Source organism: Vipera ursinii (assembly GCF_947247035.1).
Source record: "Vipera ursinii genome assembly, chromosome: 17".
In the NCBI taxonomy this organism is placed as follows: Eukaryota; Metazoa; Chordata; class Lepidosauria; order Squamata; family Viperidae; genus Vipera; species Vipera ursinii.
Window position 1 is genome coordinate 732,207 of NC_139530.1, and position 23,750 is coordinate 755,956.

At 47.9% G+C, this 23,750-nt stretch overlaps 1 protein-coding gene across 3 annotated transcripts; it reads left to right on the top strand.

The window, feature by feature from the left end:
- Nucleotides 1-5,719: 5,719 nt before the first annotated feature.
- KCNAB2 (potassium voltage-gated channel subfamily A regulatory beta subunit 2) lies at nt 5,720-22,563 on the top strand (the record flags this gene model as incomplete). 3 transcript variants are annotated; one of them, XM_083375878.1, is made up of 15 exons in its annotated part: nt 5,720-5,852; nt 6,247-6,288; nt 14,500-14,543; nt 14,692-14,729; nt 15,005-15,084; nt 15,645-15,689; nt 16,209-16,253; nt 16,943-16,986; nt 17,397-17,483; nt 19,885-19,970; nt 20,637-20,757; nt 21,192-21,286; nt 21,375-21,495; nt 21,814-21,902; nt 22,455-22,563. In XM_083375878.1, the coding sequence occupies 15 exons, from the start codon at nt 5,776-5,778 to the stop codon at nt 22,542-22,544; spliced, it is 1,104 nt and encodes a 367-aa protein (XP_083232004.1). In that variant the 3' UTR covers nt 22,545-22,563. The 3 variants fall into 3 exon arrangements, with proteins under 3 accessions (XP_083232004.1, XP_083232005.1, XP_083232006.1); XM_083375879.1 differs by lacking the exon at nt 6,247-6,288; XM_083375880.1 differs by lacking the exons at nt 5,720-5,852; nt 6,247-6,288 and adding an exon at nt 10,142-10,359.
- Between the last annotated feature and the right edge of the window lie 1,187 nt (nt 22,564-23,750).

Here is a 23,750-nt window from a genome sequence, read left to right on the forward strand (position 1 = left end):
ATTCCTTCCCTCCCTCCCGACGCGGCTTTTATCATAATTCTCCCCCAATTCCGGTAAATGGTTCGACCCAGCGAGGGGGCGGGTTCTCAGTGTTGTAGCAAAGCCGTTGCCAAGGGCGACACGGAAAGGGGAGTGGCCCGATGTTGAACCAAAGCCCCGCGCGCGGGAAAGTCGGGAAAGACACGTGGTTGCGTTTCGCTCCCTTTCTGGCCGTGGGAGTGCGAGCGTTGCCTTCCGATCGTCTCCAAATGAACTTATGTCGCCTCCTCTTTCGGGGAAACCCGGGATGATAGCCACGGCTCCCTTCTTCGACCACGACAATCCTGCAAGGTAGGACAAGGCGTGGGATTCTATCGATAGCGACCTTGCAAGCCTTAATTTGTGGCTTGGCAACGTTGGGTTAGCCCAGCCGATGGTCCTTTATGCTGTATGTCAAACTCGCGACGTCACATGACATCGCGCAACGTATCTGGACGGTTTTGCCGTGGCCGGCAATGGGGCGGGCGCGGCTTCCGGATGACGCGTCGGCAGTTTGACAGCTCGACGAGTATCACACTGTTAAACTATTATTTATTTATTTATTTATTTTATTAAATTTATATACCGCCCTATTCCCGTAGGACTCAGGGCGGTTTACAGGGAAAATTAAAAGCATAACATACAGAAATTAAAATCAGTTAAAACAATTAATTCAAGTCCCCGAAATTTAAAATTAAAACCCAATTAAGAATTAAAACCCCTCAGTCTGGGCCAGACGTGCAGATCTTAGTTTAACAGTATTCTAAACCTGCTTTTTGGGAACCTGGCCATTTTAAGGTGGGTCGACTTCCACTCTCATCAGCGCTGGGTGGGGAATTCTGGGAGTTGAAGTCGACCCAGAATTAAAGTGGCGGAGATTGAAAAACACAAACACAGCTAAGTCCTCGGCTTACGGTCACAATCGAGCCCCAAATTTATGTTGCTAAGAGAGAAGTGTGTTACGTGAGCTTTGGCCCATTTTACGACTTTTCCTTTGTTAAGTGCACGTCTGCAGTTGTTAAATGAGTCTCACGGTCGTTAAGTGAACCCGGATTCCCCGTTGACTTTGCTGGTCGAACGGTCGCAAAAGGGGACCACGTGACCCCGGGAGATGTTACACAAGCCCAGATGGCCAGAACCCCATCCTGGTTTGCATCTGCCCCCGAGGGAGTCGGAGCCACGGTTTGCGATGGTTTGTCACGGGTCGCATCGCACCCCGCCTTTGCAAACCCTAACAGGACGGGGACCGTGGCGGCTTCCAGCAGCCAGGATGCTCCGGCGAGGATGCTGCGCCCCTGGGTACCAGCCCGGGGCCAGGGATGCAGGCGGCGGCGCCCATTGGCCGCGCCGACCGCCGGTCACAGGGAGGCGCTCCCCGGCCTGCCAATGGCGGCCGAGGGCTAATTGCGTGCGGGCGATTGACGGCGCCGCCGGGCCAATGGGCGCCGCCGCCGGGCGGGCTCTCTTCGCACGAGGGGGAAGATGGTTTTTGATCCCGGCCAGCCGCTCCGCCGCCTCCTCCTCCGCCGCCGACGGTAAGATCGGGGCCCCCGGGGGGGCATGCGTGGGGTTGCTCCTTCCTTGGGGGGTGCAGCTCCTTTGGGGGGGCTGCAAAGGCCTCCAGAAGCGGGGGGGGACTTCAGGTGGGGAGTGGGTTGCAATGGGGGGGGCGATTGCAGCAAGAGGCAACCCCAGAGGGGCGGAGGGGGCTGCAAAACACCCCCTCCTCCCCCTCCCCTTCTTCTGTTTGCAAAGGCTGCAAAGCACCAGAGGTTGGGGTCCTCCCCCTCCCCCCTGCTGCATCGCCCGTCGCCACTGCAGCAGCAGCAGCTTGGTGCAGGATGCATGCATGCATGTAGGCAGGAAGCAGCTGGCCCTCTCTGCTTTCTCCCCCCCCCCCTTTTAGCAGGTACAACTGCTTCTTGCAAAAAACAGGAACTGCAAGACCGGGAAAAGGGGGTGCCCCGCAGGGGAGAAACCCCCCAACTAGGAGGCTGAAGTTGGGAGCCTTGGCTGGCCCACCGTCTGTGGGGAGGGGCTGCCAAACGCAGGCGGGGAGGCCTTGCCCCTTTGCCTGCCTGCTGGCGGAAGGGGAGGGGTGGGGAGACCCTCCCCATCAATGCACAGAGGGGGATTTGGGGCTGGTTTCCAGATTTGACAGCTGCCAGCCGTAGTACGGAATTGACTAGCCAGTGCGAGTCAATTTCCAAATGGTGGTTTTGTTGCAAGGAGGGCCGTTTGTGGTGTGGTTGCAGGCTGCAAGGAGGAGGGAGGGGGGTCAGTGGGGACTTCCAGGGCGGATATTGGTGCAAAACGAAGGGGGGGGGGAAGGAAGCTGACAGCTGCCACCTTCTTGAGTGGCTGGTTGTGCGGTTGTGTGTTTGGCAATCGGTCGTGTGCTTGTATCTTTCCGTCCAAAGGAAGAAAGAAGGGAAGATTGGCACTGGTTGAGGAACATTGGGGGCCCTTACTGTGCAATCGCACACTTGGGGGATGTGTGCACACACGTGTGCAAGTGAGCCAAATGCCCCCTTCCCCCCCTCTCAATTTTGTTTTTCCTGGTGGGGAAAATGCTGTGTTTTAATAGCAGTAACACTTTTTAGATTAAATATCCTCCTAATTCCAGTCAGGGCAAAGACACCCCCATATTTGGGGGGATCAGATGTTGGATGAAATAAATGCAATGGGATTTGGTTCCCCCCCCCTCGTTCTGTGGCTGATCTCATCTCTGCATGTCAGTGCAAGTCATAGCTGGTCCAGCTCCAGTCCTTTCACTGCATCTGACCCATCACCAAATTTTACCAGTTCCGCCGATTCTTCCCAATAACACTTAAGGTGTTTGACTGCTCCTCTCCTCATGTAAAATTAGTAATTTTCAGTCCCTGCCCCAGAGAACTTGCAATTTCCGTCCCTGGGAAAAACCCTTAAAAAGGGGTGTGCCGGTCATAATAACTAGGGTTAAAAAAATGCAATTATCTTCTGTAAAAAAAAAATATCTTCGCGTGTAATTCCCAGCAGAGCAATAGCGGCCGCAATTAATTAATTTTCTAAATGAATACTCTGCGGCCAATTAAAAAACCAGCTCTGGCCCTTTACTCTCTATCAGAATTGAATAATAAAAAATAGAATATCAGAGTGCTTTTCCAAAGGAGAAATTGGTCACTTAACACTTCTGTCAATACTGGTGTAGTCCTTAACTTTCCATCTCTGAGTGAGACATTGGTTAAGTGAGTTTTTGCCCCACTTTACGACCTTTCTCTTGCCACAGTCGCTAAGCAAATGACTGCAATTCTTAAATTATCAACACGGCTGGTAAGTGGATCTGGCTCCCCCATTGCCTTGGCTGGCCAGGAGGTCGCAAAAGGAGAGCGTGTGACAATGCAACCGTCATAAATGTGAGTCAGAAGCTTACGACTAGGATTCAAAATTCCGACGGTCGGGCTTTCTCGGTCACCTGTCCCTCGTTTGATTCATATGTTTCTTAGATTTCTTTACCACCCATCACAGTCATACGGCACCTTGCGATACAATAACACACTTCAAAAATGCCGAAAAGCTTTCAAAATCAGAATAAAAAGTTTTAGAAACCCCAAAACCAAGAGGATGGTTTTTGACCCACAGGGGAATCCTGGGTTCACTTTACGACCGCTGCGTTCGCTTCATGCCCGCCACAAAAACATAAACATTTATTGTTTTACAGTTTACTTTTTTTTTGGCAACGCCCGGCAAAGTCAACCCCAACAGTTATGCAACTGTCATGACACAGGACCGTAATGAATAGGTCGTAAGTCGGGGACTAGCTTTCCTTCCTTGCTTCTTCCCCCTCTTTGTGCAAAATGACAATGGGGGGGTGTTAGAATTTTCACCCCACATCCTGTCCTGTACACACTAGAGTTGCATTTCTGACTTCAGCGCCAGTAAATATTGCAAGCGCCTAGCAGGAAACGACTCAGTTCCCACATCTGTCAGCCACATCTGGGGTAGGGTCTCCTCCCAGGCTGCAGTGGCGGGTTTTCGTTTCCTGGGTTTCCTGCAAGGGAGGAAGGAATTTAAAAAGGCTTCTGGCAGTAGAGCAGGCTTTCCTCACGCTTGGGAGGGGGATCTAGGCGTGGGGAAGTGTAGCATGGGACTTGCAGTTGGGTGCCTGGCGGTTGCCTCTGCACAGGTCACAGTGAGAAGCCCCAGCCCCAGAAGGACGCAAAAGGGGATCACGTGACCCCGGGATGTTGCAACTGTCGTAAGTATAAGTCAGTTGCCAAGCGTCTGAATTTTGATCACCTGCGACGGTCGTAAGTCTCTTTTCTCAGTGCTGTTGTAACTTTGAACGGTCACTAAACAAATCGTTACAGCCAAGGACTATCCGTGTTTTATCTTTTCAGTTTGAATATTAAGCAGCCAGCTTTGGACCTTTTGGTAACCGTCCTTAGCCAGCTAAAATGGACTTTACCTTGTTTAAACCAGGGTTTGTCTTGGGTGGGACTGGCTGGTTTGAAAAATGCTAGGTTGGTTTGAGCTTCAAAGTCGTGGTTTGTTTCTCTTTCTGATCACACATGTAAATCAATCTAATTCTAAAATGTTTTAAAATTCTCTAGTGCAACCTTTTCCACCTTCTACCAAAAAAATCGGCATTTCTGACCTTTTTTCTGTCTGATCTTTCTTTCTTTCTTTCTTTCTTTCTTTCTTTCTTTCTTTCTTTCTTTCTTTCTTTCTTTCTTTCTTTCTTTCTTTCTTTTTCTTTCTTTCTTTTCTTTTCTTTCTCTGCAAAATGCTAAAAACATAAATAGCTCTGCTGATCCCATTGATTTTTTTTTTTTTTTTGGCAGCCCCAACTCGGCGAAGGCCACAGCTGCGTCCCAAAAGCTGAATCGCTCAGCGCAAATAATGCAGCTGTGAATGTTTTCTGGATAGGGGAAAGAACACAAGAAGGAAAAAATAAAAGAGTCCTTGACTTATGACCACTGCGGAGCCCCAGGATTCCTGTTGCTAAGCAAGAAAGTTCTTCAGTGAATTTCGCCCCCTTTTATGATCTTCCTGGCCACAGTTGTTAAGTGAGGAACCATTGTTAAATGAGGAACACAGGTTCCTGTTTTGCAACCCCCGGACAAGCAACATCTCGAGAGCAGATCTTTCTGGAAAATATAGCCCTACCCCCACAATTGAGGGTTTCTGTTGCTAGGCGGGACAGTTGAGGTTTGCCCCATTTGTTAAGTCTGTCTTGTCTGTCTGTCAATCAATCGATCTATATCCATCTATCTGTTTATCATTTATCCATACATAAATCTGTAAGTCCATTCTCTCCATCTATCTAATGCATCCATCTTTTTATCCAATCTATCCATCTGCCTGTCTTACTTATCCATCCATTCATCCATTCTACCTGATTTATCCATTCTGTCTTATTTATCTATCCATTCTATTCATCCATCCATAATTTGGGGCAGAATCCTGTATTTTTTAATAGCAATTTGCAATTTTAACTTGGAGGCTAAGCGGTCTGCAGTGCTCTCTCAAGGATCATGACTGCTTGGAGGCAGTTCTGGATTGCCAGTGATTTTATCTATTTGTTTTTTGTTAAATTGATTTGTGAATTGATTTTGCCTGGCAAAATCCGGCGTGAATATTCATGGGGTCTTTCTTTCTTTCTTTCTTTCTTTCTTTCTTTCTTTCTTTCTTTCTTTCTTTCTTTCTTTCTTTCTCTTTCTTTCCTGCAGTGGGTGCTGAACAAGATTCATCTGGATCCTGGAGGAGCTTGCCTCCATGTACCCCGAATCCACCACGGACTCCCCAGCCAGATTCTCTATCCGACAGACTGGATCCCCAGGTATGATTTACAGGTGAGTGTGAGCATCATCCAGCCGTGTGTGTCGTTTGCAAATTGGTCCTGTCCGAGCGTGTTATCAAAAAAGAAATAAGCAAAATGCAAATGAAGTACAATAATGTCAGTAGCACAAGATTTCCCCTCTCTAATTAAAAGATAATCAGAAATATCCAGGCTTCTTTTCTGTTGCAATTCCCACCTGCTCCACTTGGGGTGTTTGTTGACCCAAGACCAGGCCACCAACCATAGAGTCTTGGATTGGAAGGCCAGAGCGTCTAGGGAGACAGTATGCGATTTGTCCAGAGAATTTGCCTCTTTCTTTACTGCTTTTCTTTTTTTAAAAAAAAACAACTGTGATTTGTGGAATCTCTCTTCCTTTCTTCCTTTCTTCCCCCTTTTGCTTTCCGAAGCGCTCGTTACGGAAGTCCGAAAAGACAGCTCCAGTTTTACAGGTAATTTTGTCCTTTTTTCCTTTTTTTTAATCCTCTTGGTGGTTTCTGGGCTTCCAGAAATCAGGGATTCCCCCAAGAGGTCGACTCTGTTCCTCCGTTCGCCTTAACCGGCGTGCACGTCTCCTCTTTGGAAAATGAGATTTTTCTCACTTATTCTGTTGACGGCTGGTAAGAGTTTTTGCAGGGAAGGAGAGAATCCAAATTATCAAACTCCAGGTTGTCGTCCTCATTATAAAAGTCCTTTTTACAGGCGGTTCTTGTCTTACGACCAAAATCGGGATGAAGAAGCTCCATCACTAATGCGATGCAGTTCTTAATTGAGTCGCACCCTGTTTTAGAACCACTTTTGCTGAGGTTGTTAAGCAAATCCAGCTTCCCCACTTGACTTGGGCTGGTGGGAAGCTGTCCGGGAAGGTTGCAAATCCCGGGACAGCACAAGTGTCATAAAGAGAGGCAGCCCCCCCCAATTGAGCCCATCTCTAAGCAAGGCATTTGTTAACTGAGGTTTGCCCCATTTTACAACCTTCCTTGCCACGGTTGTTAAGTGAATCCTGCTTCCCCCCCCCCATTGACTTTGCTTGTCAGGAGGTTGCAAAAGGGAATCACGTGACCCCAGGACGCTGCAAACGTCATAAGTACAGGCCTGTTGCCTCTGAATTTTGATCACATGACGGGGGGGGGGAATACTGCAAGGGTTGTAACAGTGAGAAACGGCCAGAAGTCACTTTTCCCAGTACTGTTGCATCTTGGAACAGTCACTAAATGACAGTTGTAAGTTGAGACTGCCTATAAAACAAAAACTGGAGCTCGTCTTGCATCAGCGTATTCCCACCGCCGAATTCCCACACTCAGAAAAGTGGGGCAGCTTTGCGGAAGGTGCCAGGCGATGCATCAGGAGAGGCTCTGCCAACTAGCGGAGCTTCTGGACACCTTCCCTCCTGTCCGTCAGCGCTGATGGGTTGGCAGAAGCCGGGCTAATTAGCTTTTCTCCACAGAGCGAGACCGGGAAGCTGTCCAGCATGTGTGAATCGGGGGGGGGGGAAATGCATTAAGAGATGAGGGGAGGAAAAACAGAAGCGTCTCTCGTATCTTCCACCTTCTTTGTGGCCAAAGAGGCCGGGCAGATTGGTCATCTCTGTGTTGGCAGAGGGGGGACAATGGATGGAGGTGAAGAACTGACCTGGATATCTCGGCTTATTAGGATGGGCATCAGGAAAGATAGGCTTTGGGGGTCTTCAGAATGCGTCTCCTAGAGATGCCCGTGGTTGCGTTTTCACCCTGAACGGGATTTACTTGTCGTTTCAAATCGTGGGCTCCTGTCTGTCCCGGACCTTCCTCGCTCGTCTCATCCATCATCCTCTCTCGTTGTCTCCACCGTGGCCGGCCACAGGGCCAGAGAGCCGCCTCCGGACAGCCTCCAACAGCAAGTCCCCGCTAATAAAAAGCGACCGATCCGTCAATCGATCCGCGCCTTCCATAAATCAGTTTCTTCTGCCAGAAGCTTTTTAGCGCGAGAGACGCCGTTGCATAATTTAGCTCGGATCATCATAACCGACTTAATGGATTTCCTGCTAAATTCTCTCCGAGGCTCTCGGGGGGATTCGCGAAGGCTTTTTGCAACTGGAGTGGACTTTTTTTCTCCTCCCCCCACCACTTTTGCATGCACGGCCACGCCTGTGCGCCGTTTTGCACCCGTCTGTGAGAGGGGAAAAAAATCTAATAATCGAGACGTTATCTTTTAATGAGCAGGCTCGCCAGACCCCAGGTGAGTGCGGACCTCCAGATAAGAAGGAAGCGAAGGGGGTCGCAGGTTAGATTTTGGGGAGTCACTGAGCACCCCAACACCGAGCTGTAGATATTTTGCTGGCTGGGCTTGGAGAGTAGCTTTAAAAAGCTTAATTGTATGCTTTTCTTGCCTTTTGGAGAAATTTCGGCTGCTTTCTTTTAAGGAAGCACCCAGGAGTTTTATAGGCTTTCTTTTTTATCCCGTACGGGAATTTGAGACACATTTTGCACATTTTAACTGTGGCACAGAATGGGATGCCCCCACCTCTAAGTAAACCAGATTTACTTAGATAAATTGGATACTTTTTTCTGTTCCTTTTCACCCTACAAGAAACTCAAGATTCCCAAACTTGGTGGGACGGCTGTACAATAGGCAAGCCTATTTTGTCTATCAGGATTGAGTTTCTGTTTATTTTTATTTTTTTTATTTTTTGTGGGGGGGGAAAGGATGGATGGGGTGTTTCCTGGAAACCCCCACCCCCCACCCCAACCTCATTATTGCCTCTCAGGTTAGCAGGAGAATGGTGGATCTGTGTGCAAAATGGTGCAATGCCTCGCTATTTCTATTTATTTCTCTCTTTTTCCCCCCCCTAACCAGCCAGGATTAATTTATCTTCGTTTTTCGGTTGCAACTTTGAGCTTGTCTTTTTATGATTTGGCTTTAATTAAAAGTCTCGCAGCCACACCTTGCAAACTTCTGGAAGACAATAGGTTCAGAAGTTGGAGGAGCTGCGATCCAGGGCAGGAGAGAAATGGGGTTGCAAACCTCAATTTTGCTCAAACCTTGCCTGGACAAGGGATTATTGTTGTTGTTGTTTTTGTTGATCATTGCGTAGTCAGCCAGATCAACCAACCAACTTCGAACGGTCATTAAACAAAGTGTTATAAGTCGGATTACCTGTTGTGTACTTTGCATCCATTTTGACCTCTACTATCCACATATTTCAGGCCAGGCTCTAAACAAATAGACGGATCTCTGTTTTTTAAATTCTGCACTCAGAATTGCAGCGAGATCCTTACAGATTATTTGAAAGTCTTTTGTTTTTTGCTTGTTTTCATCCCGTTTTAGCAAATTTGGTCCCCCTTTCTCCTTTTCTTGCCGTTCTTTCTCGCGAGGGACAGGTTGAATGCGCTAGGACAGCGTCCGATGGATTTGAAGTCGTAGATTGAAGGTGCAAACTTTTAAAAAACTTTTTTTTCCTCCTGGTTGACGGCTTGGTTGAAATTAGCCGCCGGTAATTCGGAACCCGGGACCCCTTTGCATCCAGATGGCGTCCCTTGGTGCAAAAGTCTGCAAGCTTCCCCGCCCCCTTGTAAAAAACAGGGGCTGGGGAGTGTCGCAGAGAATTTTGGGAGATGAAGTCCACCCATCTTCCCAGTGGCGAAGTTTGAAAACACTGAGGTTTAAAGGCTGCTGCACCTCACAGGGAGTCCTCGGCTTAACGACCAAAATCAAAGCCGACATTTCCATTGCTAAGTGAGATAGTTAGCTGACTTTGGCCCCGTTTTACGCCCTCCCTGCCACCGTGCTTAAGCGAATCGCTGCAGTTGTTAATAACACAGCGGTTAAGTGAATCCGGGTCCCCACTTGCGTCTGCGTGTCGGAAGGTCGCAAAAGGGGAACATGAGTCTTTTGCCAAGTGACCAAATTTCAATCACGTGACCATCAGGGATGCTGCAGCGGTCGTAAGTGCGAGGACCGGCCCTAAGTCGCTTTGTTTCAGCACCAAAGGGTCACTAAACCAACTTGTAAGTCGATTGCAAAGCATCTGGGTTTTACAATCACATGACTGCAGATGCTGCAGCGGTCGTAAGTGTGAGGAGCAGCCCTAAGTCCCTTTTTTCAAGGCCAAATGGTCACTGAAACCGTTGCAAGCCGAGGACTACCCATAATTGTTTTCCGCTCCGATGCTTGCAGTCTTGGTTACCAACCAGGCACTGGTGCGAGAGCCGAAGTGAAGGCAGGATCGCCAGGCTGGCCGGGCCAGCAACCGCGGGGTGAGCGATCTAAGGCAACCCCCCCCTCTCGTCCCCGGACCCCGTGCAGGTCCCCCAGCCGAGCAGTACCATGCTGTCCATGACGTGCAGCGGCAGCCTGCGGAGCGTGGCCAGCCGCTCCCACTCCGAATGGGGCCTGCACCAGTTGCACCAAAGCGACAACATCGAGCTGCAGAAACTTAGGGAGGTCCGGGCAGTGGCCCAGACGCGGATCAGGGAAGAGTTTCTCCGGATGCACGGCCTGTCTCTGGACGAGTGCACGGCGCAGACAACGGGCATGAAATATCGGTAAGCCGCGCGGGGTTTTTCCCCCACGCTCGCGGTTCACCTTTGCAGACCTTATCCTGTGATATGTGGATTGGGGCCTGGGCAGGTTTTGTTTTGTTTTTGAGGGGGGGGGAGGTTTGAGGAAGTTTGGATTTTATCCCCAAGGTGCTTTTTCGCGAGGCAGCTGAACTTTGCTCGTTTTACTTTGATTCCCTTAGTTGGCCGATGATCTAGTGGAGGCGCTGGTCCTCTCAACCCCTAGTGGATTGTGTTAATGGTTTAAGGGAAGATGGAAACAGTGCCAAGAATAAAATATATTTGGATATAAAACTTCTCAAATGTCCTTTTCTCCTCCGGTCCTGTTCTGCTTTTTTTTTGGCTACCAAGCGCTAGGCAGAAATATTGCTCCGCGTAATTATTTCCCCCCCCCCAATTGTGGGGAGAAAAGACCCGGCTTCTGATGTCACTTTCAGAGAAGAGAATTTGAGGGACATCTGCGAGGCGCGTTCTTGCACTTGGGGGTCGTGAAGAAAGAAGGAAAAACCGATAAAAGAAATCAAAATGGAATTCTCATGCATCATAAGAGAGATTCCTTGTTTACATCGGTGGAGAAACATGGGGAAAATGACAATTTCAAGCATTTACCTGGGAAAATTGCAAGTATCCATAGACAACCTCAGGAGGAGGGAGATAGAGAGAGAGACAGGTAGACAGAGAGATAGATGGATTGACAGATAGATGATGGATGGATAATAATAATAATAATAATAATAATAATAATAATAATAATAATAATAATGTTGGAAGGGACCTTGGAGGTCTTCTAGTCCAACCCCCTGTTCAAGCAGGAGACCTTATACCGTTTCAGACAAATGGCTGTCCTGTCTCTTCTTAAAAACTTCCAGTGTTGGAGCATTCACAGCTTCTGGAGGCAGGTTGTTCCACTGGTTAATTGTTCTAACTGTCAGGAAGTTTCTCCTTACTTCTAGGTCGCTTCTCTCCTTGGTTAGTTTCCATCCGTTGCTTCTTGTACTGCCTTCAGGTGCTGGATGGTAGATATTGGTTGGGTGGATGGATGGATGGATGGATGGATGGATGGATGGATAGACAGGTAGATGATGGACGGATGGATACATGATAGATGGATAAATAGGTAGACAGATATAGATGGATGAGAGAAGGAGCAATTTATTTCTGAATTGTGTTTGTGTAGCTCCTTTGCTTGCCACTAGGCGGCACTGTCTGAACAGAGAAAATATATCTGTTTTTTTTAACATTTGCAATAAATAATTCTTGATAAATCCACAGTTTAGGACCTATCTTGCCAACCCTGCAGAGACGGAGCTTATGGCAGCTTCTAGGCAGTGCCAATGCGTAGTCCTTGATTTAACGACCAGAATTTCCAGGCAGTCCTTAAGCGAGTCACGCTCGATTCTGCAACATTTTTTATCCTGTTCTGTTCTCTATTCTATTTCTATTCTGTATTTTGTTCTATCTTCTGTATTCTGTTCTCTATTCAACATTCTGTTCTTCTCTATTCTATTCAACGTTCTCTATTCTCTATTCTATTCTATTCTATTCTGTATTCTACATTCTATCCTATATTCTATTTTCTATTCTGCTCTGTATTCTGTCATTTTATTTCCATCCAAGAAACTGGTTCCTCTGTTCCTACCCCTTCTATTTCCCTTCTCCTAAACTCCCAGCCACCAGCAAGGCTGACACATTGCCCATTTTTCCTTGGAGTGCGGGGGAGGGGGGGAAAGAAGGGATTTCCAAAGCTTTAGGTGCCGTTTTTGGACACCATGTCCAGATGGCACAGCAGAGGATGCCTCTTAATTCTCACACCCACACAAACACACACACACGCACACAACCTTTTTGCAAGAGGCATCGGGGAGCCAAACCCCCCTGCCGGGCACCTGCTTTGACTCGGAGGGCAGAACCGCCATGAATATTGCATTTCCTTCCCTGACTCGCCATGAATATTGCAGATGTCTCTGTTTATGACTCTGGGTGCATGGAAGGACATTTAGAAAAGTGTTGGATTACAGGCTTCCTAATAAGGCTTGATATATTATTCATCTCTTGCAAATAAATAAATTAAAAAAAAAAAAACAGAAAAGGCCTTAGCAGGGGGCGAAGGGAGCCAGCCTCTGCTTGCCGCTGAGAAATTCAAAATAAAAATTGGCAAAGCCTCACTAAGAGCAGAGAAGAGAAGGGAGAGAGGTTTTCTGGGTTTAGAGAGGGAATTGTTTTGGGGTGGGGCGTCCTGTGCGATCTGCCTGTTACAAATTATCCGAAGAAAAATAAGAGAGTCGGAAGGGACCTTGGAGGTCCTCTAGTCTGACCCCCTGCTCAAGCAAGACACCACGTAGACCATTTCAGAGAAGTAACTCTGTCTAGTCTCTTATTAGAAGCCTCCAGTGACGGAGCACCCACAACCTAACAACTGCAAGGGTTCACTTAACAACCGTGGACAGAAAGGTTGTAGAATGGGGCAAAACTCACTTAACAACCGTCTCATTTAGCAAGGGAAATTTCAGGCTGGATTTCTGCTAAAGGAATACCTGTATGTAATTATTATTACTCCCCCCCCAATTATTCAAAAATCTTTTCGCGGAGAGGAAAACCGTGCTTTGCAAAGCTTCTGCACAGGAAGAAGGGAAGGAGGCCAAAAAAGGAGGAGAAGGGAGGGGGAGGAAAAGAAGAGTGGAGAAGAAGAGGAAAAGAGGAGAAGAACGGAGGAGGAGAGAATAGGAGGGGGAGAAAACCTAGGGGGGGCAGAGGCTGCCTTCCTTCCCCCCCACCCGGAGACCCCGCTGCCCGCCTGTTCTTGACCTGCAGCTTTGCTTCCTCCGTGGAGGGGAGGAGCAGCGGGAAGACGAAAGAGCCCAGCCCGGCATGAAAGGACAGCTTGTGTCTCTCCGGGGTGTGTGTGTGTGTGTGTGTGTGTGCCTGCGCGCACCAGGCTTGCGGTCTCGCTGGGCGCCAAGGAGCAGGAGCAGCCGTGCGTGGCAGAGGGCTTCCGACTCGGGGAAGCATCCCTGCACCAGCTGCCTCTCCGGCCACAAGCCGGACGGATCCGGCATTCGCACAACCCTCCTTTTTTCCGGAGCTGCCCCCCCCACCGCAGCCGGGGTGAGGCCTCCGAGGGGCTGCCCCCTTCCTCCTTTGACCGGACCCCTCTCCTGCTGCTTGTCCCGTCCGAGAAAGGGATTTTTTTTGCCCCCTGCCATTCCCTCTCTGAAAGGGCACTGGCTGGGTGGCCGGCATGCAAGTCTCCTTTGCCTGCTCGGAGCACAACGTCAAGAGCCGGAGCACAGAAGAGCGGCTCAGCCGGCAGAATGCAGGGAGCCCCGGGGCCCGGGGCCGCTTTCGGGCCGTGGCCATGGTGGCCCAAAGCCTCGGTCAGCTGTCCACCCCGAGCGTGGCCCCCACAGGCCCGGCAGCCACGAAGCAGCCCGGCATGAAGCACAGGTAGGGGCGAGAGCGGGCAGGGGGGTTTCCCCCGGCAGGAGGTCCTCGACTTAACAACCGCGACGGAGCTCCTAAATTTCTGTTGCTAAGCAGAGATGTTTTGCTCTGTTTTATGACCTTTCTGGTTGTTAAGTGAATCCACTGCGGTTGTTAAATGAGTCACTTGGTGGTTAAGTGAAAGTCGCAGAAGGGGATCCCGGGAGTCAGCTGCCAAGGGAATTTTGGTCACTTGACCTTGGGGGTGCTGCAACAGTCGTGTGAAAAAGGATCCAAGGTCCCTGTTGCCACGTCAAACAGTCACTAAATGAACTCTTGTGAGTCGCCACGTGTCTGAATTTTGATCCCACAGGGATGCCACAAGGGTCGTAATTGCGAGGCACGGTCGTAAGTGCGAGGAGTAGGTCGTACGTCAGTCCTGTTGTAACTCGGAACGGTCGTTGAATGAATAGGAATTGGAGTTGAGGATTACCTGAAATGGGTTTTTTCTCCCCAGATTTTCACAGTGTCGGTTTAAAGACCCAGCCACAAGGAGTGCTCCTTGTCCAGGGCACGCTGGGTGTGTTTGTGTGCTTTGCACAGATCGGAGTTGCCAAGACATCTGTTCCTTGCAAGCCAGCATCAGAGCACAATCGCCAGGAAACAATCCTCTTTTTCACCTGCTTGTCTGTGTGTGTTTTTCAGAAACCTCGGGAAGTCTGGATTGCGGGTTTCCTGCCTCGGCTTAGGTGAGTGAACGCGGGTGCGAGGGAGTTTTTGTGGGTCTCCTGTGTATCCCTTTAAATCCAATTCTTCCCATTCCTGGCATAGTAATCCTAATCAACTTATTTAATTATTAAATAAAATATTGATTTTTACTCCTTGGCTCTGCTGTAGGAACATGGGTGACTTTCGGGGGACAGATAACAGATGAGGTGAGGATTTTTTGCCGCTTACTTTTTTAGGATTTCATTTTTGTATGTTTTGTGGTTTATTTTATTTTTTAAAAAAATATTTTATAGCTGATTTTATTTTTTATAGTATTTAGACCTTTGTGGTTTATTTTTATTTTATTATTTTTAGATTTTATTTTGCCTTGTTTAATGGGAGGGACTCGGGCCCCTTGAAACCTCACATCCCAGGCGGTGAGACTAGCAATCGTAGCTTGTTGGGCTAGGCTCCCGGGATCCCATCTGTGTCTGTCTTGCAGGTGGCTGAGCAGCTGATGACCCTCGCATACGAGAACGGCATCAACCTTTTCGACACGGCTGAAGTCTACGCCGCAGGGAAGTAAGTCTGGCACGCTCCTGGCTTGCGTTCCTCGTGGGAAAGGGTGGAAGAGAAGCATTGGACACAGCAGTTACAACCTCGCTAAACAAAGAGTTGTAAGTGGATAACTATCCATTAGACTGGTGTTTCTCTTCCACCCTTTCCTACTGGCCTGCCGCGCATGGCTGTCGTAAAGATGGTCAACCTCGGCTGAATAGACTCTGGGCAGCTTATAAAATGGGGGGGGGGAGGAGAACAGCAGAAAAATATTTTGTGGTTCTTCTTCTCACCCATTCGTGTTTCTGCAATTGGATCACCCTGCAAGGAGTCTGTTTGGTCCACTGATGTGTCTCTGGACGAGTCTGCATTCTCTTCCTAAATTAAGAAGAGGACGCGACTTGGGGGCAACTCCCGATGCCAAGTCACAAATATTAACCCAGATCTTAAAATCCTTCCGTCCTCTTTTTTTCTGAGCCAAAAAGCCTGACCTGCTTTTTGCAGAGTTCCCCCCCCCCCGTGCTTTTTATGAGCTCCTGTTCTCTCTCTCTCTCTTTTTTTCCTTTTTTTTTTCTATTCCTCAGAGCTGAAGTCGTCCTAGGCAACATTATCAAAAAAAAAGGATGGAGGTAACCACTTTTCCTGCAACCAAGTTCCACTTTTGCGTGAGCGTTCTTCGGTCTGCTGCCTTTCACGGCCTCATGTGGACTAGAATCTTGATAAAGGAAACTTAATCAGTGGAACAACCTTCCTCCAGAAGTCGTGAAGGCTCCAACACTGGAAGTTTTTAAGAAGAGAAAGGGACAGCCATTTGTCCGAAATGGTATAGGGGTATCCTGCCTGAGCAGGGGGTTGGACTAGATGACCTCCAAGAGACCTTCCAACTTTATTATTGTTGTTATATCAAGACTACAAAACATACTTAGAATTTTAGATAAGCTTTCCTCAGTGGGGGGACTTCAGTTCCCAGAATTCCCAGCCAGCTGGGAGTTGAAGTTCGCTCAGGCTAAACGGGAACTGACATTGGCTATAGAGGTAGTGAAAACAGCCCTGCAGGGTGGGCCTCTCTCAAATCAAAGCAAAGCAAAATTGGAGCATTGAGCGCTGTTTAATCCGTGTTCCTCTCTTGTTTTTTTTTTCCCTTCTAGACGATCCAGTTTAGTGATCACAACCAAAATCTTTTGGGGAGGGAAGTACGTATTATTTTATTTACTATTTTATTCCATTTACTGAAATGGATTTTAGCGGCTTCCTTACAAACAGCCCTAATCATACAACGAGAGAGAGAAAAAATCCCATTTTTTCCCCCAGACGTTACATTGCAGGGTGTCATTTCTGCCACTGCGGGAAGAAAAGTGAGCCTCTGAGAATGCAAAGAGTGCCACGCTCTCCTGGCCAGCCAGTTTTCTCTCTTTTAATAATAATAATAATAATAATAATAATAATAATAATAATAATAATAAGGATTTGGCATACAGGTAGCCCTCAAGTTACAGGCATAAAAAAGGCCGCCCAGGACGGTTGTAAGGCCTAGTGGTTGTAGAAACAGGCTGTTCACACAAATATCCGGATTTTATGATGTTTTTGCGGTGGTCACTAAGCGAACGCAGCGTTAGAATTGCAAAACTTGTTCACCAGGAATTTCTTTTATGACATGACCGTCATAAAATGTGTCACTGCAAGTCGTTAAGTGTGATTGTGTTGCCCAGCCACCTCCCAAGTGCAATCATTTGACAAATGACAGGGGCACTGTCACAATTTCGGATCCAAGCCGTAATTCTCCTTTTTCAGGCGGGCTGTAACTTTGAATCATCGCTAAGTGGGCGGTCATAAAAGGAGGACAGCCTGTTTTATCACGTCCTTCTCTTTCTTCTCTTCCCAGAGCCGAGACAGAAAGAGGCCTGTCCAGAAAGCACATCATAGAAGGTAAATGTCACTTCCTTCCATTCTCCATCCCCAAAATGTAATTTCTGATCCAGAAATGGGTCCGAATGTCGACCTCGTGACCAAGGGACGTTGCAACGGTCGTAAGTCTGAAAAAACAGTCCCAGGTGGTTTTTTTCAGTGCTGTCGTAAGTCTGAACGGTCACTAAACGAACAGTTGTAAGTCGAGGACTTACGCTTAACCACTGGGGCAAGATAGGTCATAAAACGAGGCAAAACTCGCTTAACAACTATCTCTCTTAGCGATGGAAACATTGGGTTGAGTTGCAGCTGTAAGCCGAGGACTTCCCGTATTTCCTGAGCAAGCGAGGAGCCGTTCGAAAACAGAGTCTTACTTTATTTTTAATCATTTTATTGCAAGGGGGAGTGACGTTTCTCTCTCCCCCCCCCAGGTTTAAAGGGCTCCCTAGAACGGCTGCAGCTGAATTACGTGGATGTGGTATTTGCCAACCGGCCAGATCCCAACACCCCGATGGAAGGTAAGATCTAATTTAAACATATTTTTAGATAAGATTAAATCTATTTTTAGATGAAGATTAAATGTATTTTAAGATAAAAGAGAACAGAAGGGTTTTCATTCCACGGTTAACCTAGGAGAGGCCTTTAAAAAATGAAATACACACCAACTTCCGCTTCTGGCCTTTTAAAAGGTTCACTGGCCGTACGGCCAGCCCTCGCCTTACTACCGCTTATTTAGCAACCGTTCAAATTTGACACTGGTAAAAGTGACTTACGAGTCCTTGCCCTTAACCCTCGCAGCATCCCGTCATCCTGATGAGACGGTTGCCAACCGTTGCATTTAGGACGGTTGAAGCGTTGGGGAAGCCAGCGGGAAATAGCCAGCCACCGTGCAACCCCCGGGATGCTGCAAACACAGGCACCCAAATCACAATCCTGTGGCCTCGGGGGAAACGCTGCGACAGTCATAAGCGCGAGGACCGGTTTTAAGTCCCTTTCTTATACCCCGTCGTAAGTTGGAACAGTCACTGAACGAAGAGTTGCGCGACATAAATTTAACGAATCGTCGTAAGTCAACCTCTGCCTCGAAGGAGCAACTTGACCCGGCCAGCAGGAAGCCAAGGATGCTGTGAAGGGCAACGGCCCCGCTAGCATCCTTGGCCAAAGCATTCGGGAATCGCTAGAACGCTTAGTGGAGCCGGCCTCTCTCTCCCGGCGGAATTAGGGGAGGGGGCTGCTCCTCTCCCACTCCCCGGATGACCAGGAGGGTTCCCGCTCTAAACTCCTCCCTCTCTCTAATCTGTTTTCTATCACCAGGGACCCCCTTTAGTTCCAAGTCGCGAATATTCGTCATCGAAGGTACCCGTCCTTTGATTTCACTGCATCCCAGCGGCATTTTATGGGACAGACATCCCCAGCTTTTCCTTTCTTCTTTTCTTTATTTTTCCTTTCCCTTCTTTCTTTCTTTTTTTAACTCCTCGTCCCACTTTTTCGCTTTGGAGACTTTTCATTCTGATTGGCAGAAGCTCCCCTTCCTCCAAGGATGAGTGATTCGCCATAAAATGCCAAAGGACGCAAAGAATGAAAAAGGAATATCAAAATGATAACGATTGCCCTTTTAGTTAACATCTTGCAAGCAACGCTGAAAGCACAAAACGCTTTATTTGAAAAGAAAAAAAATGGTTTTGGGTCCTTTCTCTTTCCCTAACGGCCTCTTTTCACTTCCTTCCGGCCCTCTGCGCATGCCTCCGGTCTATCATTCGGAACACTCATGCAGATTTATGGCAGAAGACCAGTAATTCTGCATTTATGCACTTCCTTGAGAAACTGGCTAGGCTATAATCAGGTTGGGCAGCTTGTAGGCGCAAGCTGGCTGTCGCATCAAGCCATAAAAGCTTGCTTAGTTCGACATTGTCCGTTGTTATATGATTTGATGCGAAGGCAACCCACCGTTTGATCTGTCACGGTGCGTGAAGTGTGACCGGTGGCCTTTCCCCAACCCGTGTGGTCCTGCTCAGCAAGTTCCCCCCTGGGTGAAGGAGGCCATTCAGAACAGAGACACTCTTAGTAAATTGGGATGAGGTTCCCCCCCCACCCCCATCATTCCTGGTCACCCACCCTTGAAGCATCTGTTCCTCGGTTAGACGTCCGCTGGAGAACATCTGCCATTTCCACGCTCAGCGTTGGGATCCGAAATGGATACCCAGGGGGACGTGTCCACCATGTTTCCGGACCTTCGTTGAGGTTGATGACCACTACGTAGAATGTTCTGGAGCTTCTTGTGGCTAGATGCCCTTCTTGGGAGATCCCTTTGGAAGATCCCTCTCTCCACCCCTCGAAGCCCTCCCTCTAAGAAGGAGAAGAAAATTCCCCATACTTAGAACAATGAACCAGTGGAACGGCCTGCCTCCGGAAGTTCTCCCAACACCGGAGGTTTTTAAGAAGAGAATGGAGAGCCATTTGTCTGAAACGGAATAGGGTTTCCTGCCGGAGCAGGGGGTTGGACTAGAAGACCTCCAAGGTCCCTTCCAACTCTATTATCCTAACCTATCCTATTTTCTGTTCCTATCCTGTCCTCTGTTTTGTTTGCTTCTTATCCTTCCCGGCTCCTCGTTTCCATCTGTTGGGTCCAAAGAAAAGACACCTCAACCCAACCAGCCATTTCACAGCCATCCCGACTGGATTTTCTCGCGGGAAAGGCCTCCCGTTTCCTCCGATTTTCCGAGGCCTCGATTTGCATTGCTTGCAAGATGTTGCCCGATCTCCTACCCCGTCCCCTCCTTTCCTTTCCCTCCCGTTTGATGTTGTGGCCTTGATTTCAGTTGGAGGGCCTGTTTGTTCTGCCGCTCTTCGGATTAACCACTTTCCCCCCCCTCCTCCTCCTCCTCTCTCTCTGTCGTCTGGTTCCTTTCCTTCCCCCAGAGACCGTGCGGGCCATGACCCACGTGATCAACCAAGGGATGGCCATGTACTGGGGGACATCGCGATGGAGCTCCATGGAGATTATGGTACGGACCTCCGGCCAGCTCGCGCCCGTGATTAAACGCTTGCCAGTCCGATCAGTTAAGGGGGGAAAAAGTCATTTTTCTTGTTTAATTCGATTTCGTCCGGGTAGAGAACAAGCCAGGTCAGGGATTGGAAGTAGCGAAAGGAGTCATGGCACCGCGGACAAAATCAAAAACTTGCTCATCTTCCCCAAGGATTTTTCTTCGTCCAGGTGCTGCATTTGTCCCGTTTCTCCTCCTCCGATAGGCATTTTTTTCCGCTCCCTTTACCTCGGCGTTCTGCCCGCCACATTTCCACAATACGTGGAGGTTTTTGTGCAAGGCCCCCCTTTAAAATCCAGAGTTACAGGCAGTCCCCAACTTAACAACAGTTCATTTAGTAACTGTTCAAAGTTACAACGGCACTGGAGAAAGACACTTAGGACTGTGACCGTCACAGCATCCTCACGGTTATGTGATCAAAATTCAGAGACTTGGCAACTGGCTCATATTTGTGTCTCGGGTTCACGTGATCCCCTTTTGCGACCTTAAGTCCAGCAGCTTTGGGACAGCCAGGACCTGGATGATGGAGAATTTCCGTAGACATTTGTCCTCCATACCTAACTTAGTTAATGACGGGTCCCTTCTTCTCCGTCTTTCCCATGTTCTAAGTTGCTCTCATCCTTGCAGGAAGCGTATTCGGTAGCTCGGCAGTTCAACCTGATCCCTCCAATCTGTGAGCAAGCCGAATATCACATGTTCCAACGGGAAAAGGTTGAAGTTCAACTTCCAGAACTTTTCCACAAGATCGGTGAGCCCCCTCCCCCATCAGTTGCATGCCGCCATCCCTCCACCCAAGCAAAAAACAAGAGTTAGAAGGGTCCTTGGAGGTCTTCTAGTCCAACACCCTGCTCAAGCAGCAAAACCCTGTTCTTTAGCTTCCCTCTATTCAGGTTGTACGAATCTAGCCGATAAAATTTAGTTGAATGGTGGGCGATCAAAAAGAATGAGTTCAAAATGGGGGGGGGAGAAAACAACCTAGAGAAGCACCACGAGGAAATCCCTTTCCATTGTGGTCATAAGTTGAGGACTGCTCCTGATCCAGTTCCTTACAATCGGGCTTCGCTTCCCTCTGGTGCTCAAGGAAACCAAGAGGGCTTAGCTTCCAATTCCTTGCAATCCGACTTTGCCGTCTCTCGGCCGTTACTCGGCCTCTCCGCCATCTTTTTTTCCTTCTCCTCCCAGGTGTGGGGGCCATGACGTGGTCCCCGCTAGCGTGTGGCATCGTTTCGGGGAAGTACGACGGTGGGATCCCACCCTACTCGCGAGCGTCGCTCAAAGTAAGCTTCCTCCTCCTCTTCTCCACTTTTGACTCCCGGGAGGGCGAAGCGTCAGTCACGGCCGCCCGTCTCCTTCCTCCCGTCTTAGGGCTACCAGTGGCTGAAGGACAAGATTCTCAGCGAGGAAGGCAGACGGCAGCAAGCGAAGCTGAAGGAGCTGCAAGCGATCGCCGAAAGGCTGGGCTGCACCCTCCCACAGCTCGCCATTGGTAAGTGGGGGCTGGCCTTCTCGTCCAACTTAACAGCTGCAGTGATTCACTTAACAACTGTGGCGACAAAGGTTGTAAACTGGGGCAAAACTCACAACTATCTTGCTTAGTACTGGAAATTTTGGGCTGAATTGTGATCCTAAGTTGATCGTTACCTCCATCCTGTTCCTCGCGGCCATTCTCTCCCCTCTACGGTTTTTGTAAATTGGGTGGGGGAGGAATCCGATGTGACTCCTAATCAAAGCTTAAATCAGATTTTGCCCCTTGGTAAAATCCTGCCTGCCATTCTTCTCTTAACAATTGTGCGTTTCTCCCCAGCGTGGTGTTTACGCAACGAGAGCGTCAGTTCGGTCTTGCTAGGAGCCTCTAACGCAGATCAACTGATGGAGAATATTGGAGCAATACAGGTGAGAAAAAGGGGGTCTTTTAAGGCAGGGGGTGGAAATTAAAATATTAAAATTAAAAATTAAAATTTTTATATATATATATATATATATATATATATATATATATATATATATATATATATATACACACACACACACACACACACACACACACACACACACACATATATATATATATATATATATATATATATATATATATATATATATATATATATATATATATAAACTTAAGAAAGGCTAAAACGCCTGCATATTTTACAGAGCTGAGCCAAAAATTTCAGACTCCTATCTATCTATCTATCTATCTATCTATCTATCTATCTATCTATCTATCTATCTTATCTATCTTATCTATCTTATCTATCTTATCTATGTCTATTATCTATGTATCCTTCTACCTATTATCTATCTATATAAATCATATATATACAGAGAGAGAGAGAGGAGAGAGATAATTTTAAGAATGTTTTTTTTCAGATGGAGGCCACCAAGGATAAAGAGGCGAGAATACAAATTTATGCTACCTTTAATTTCATCCTTTTTCAACAGGTTCTTTCCAAACTCTCATCTTCGATTATCCATGAAATCGATAGCATTTTGGGCAATAAACCTTACAGCAAAAAGGACTACCGCTCTTAATAACGGAGGGGACATTGGGGGGGCCCCCCCAGTCAATCTGGGACTGATCCTCCCGCCTCGCTCTCTCTCTCTCTCTCTCCCGTTTGCTTGCTTTAAAGCTTATTCCGAAGAAGCCAAGCGAGCACGACCCAGTTTGCATCCGAGAATTAAACCCGCCACGCCTGGAGACGTTCCCAGAAAAACCTTGTTTTCCAACGTGGCCAGAACATGTGTAGGCCTTTTTGCTTTTTTTTTTTTAAATCCCCTCTTTTTCTCGCCCGAATGCAAGAAAGTAGGGAAAATGTCGCGTGGATAATCTGGACTTCCGACGCTTCCTTTTTTGCAATGGGAAAGCAAATTTTCAACAGTGGGTTTTTTTTCTTCCCCCGTTCCAAAAAATAACTCTAAGGCACAAGTGTCCGTGTTTTTAAACGTTATCTAGACTTCATACATCCCCCCCCAATGCCCCATCCCACCCCCATTCGCTTATGGGGAACTGATGCATGCACCCTTCCCCAAACCATCACCCCTTCCTTACATGGTTTATTTTATTTTAAGTCTGAAAAGAAAAAAAGAGATTTTTTTTATTTTTTTGAGACAGAAATCATTTTCTGGGACGGTTTCGTATATGAAATGGTGCCCAGTTTAGGGCTTTCGACAACAGAAATGGCTCCATCTGGCCCCCCCTCCCCAGAAAAGTTTTATTTTCCCAGAAATATTTATCTTTGTTTCCAATATTTCAAGGTGAGATTCGCCTTCCCGGGCACCCTGAATTTTTTTGGTGGGGTTGTGTCCCCCCAACTCTTGCTTTTGAGAATGGCTTCGACAAAATTCTCCTTGCCTTTTGAGGAACTGATGGCTCCTTTGTGGGAATTTGCATGGCTGCGACGCATATAAACGCCCCCCTGCTTTGGGGGGGCAGTCTGGGGAAGGAGCTTGCCGTGGGGGCACCCCCTATTATTTGCCTCTCCCCGAAAGAGGTCCATTAGTAGCTCCTCGTGCCTTAGCAAAATGCAGGAAATGTAAAATCTTAAAGGGTGGGGCGAAGAGTCGGATCCCGTTAAAAAGGCCTGATTGAAAACGTCCATCTTTCTCTTTCCCCCACCCCCCAAAAAAACAAATTCCTCCTCCTGTGAGCTTGAGTCAAAACTTGGGTTAAAATGGCTTTAAAAACGACATTTCTTTCAATACGCATTCCTTTTTTAAAAAAAAAAATCCCCTTTTTGC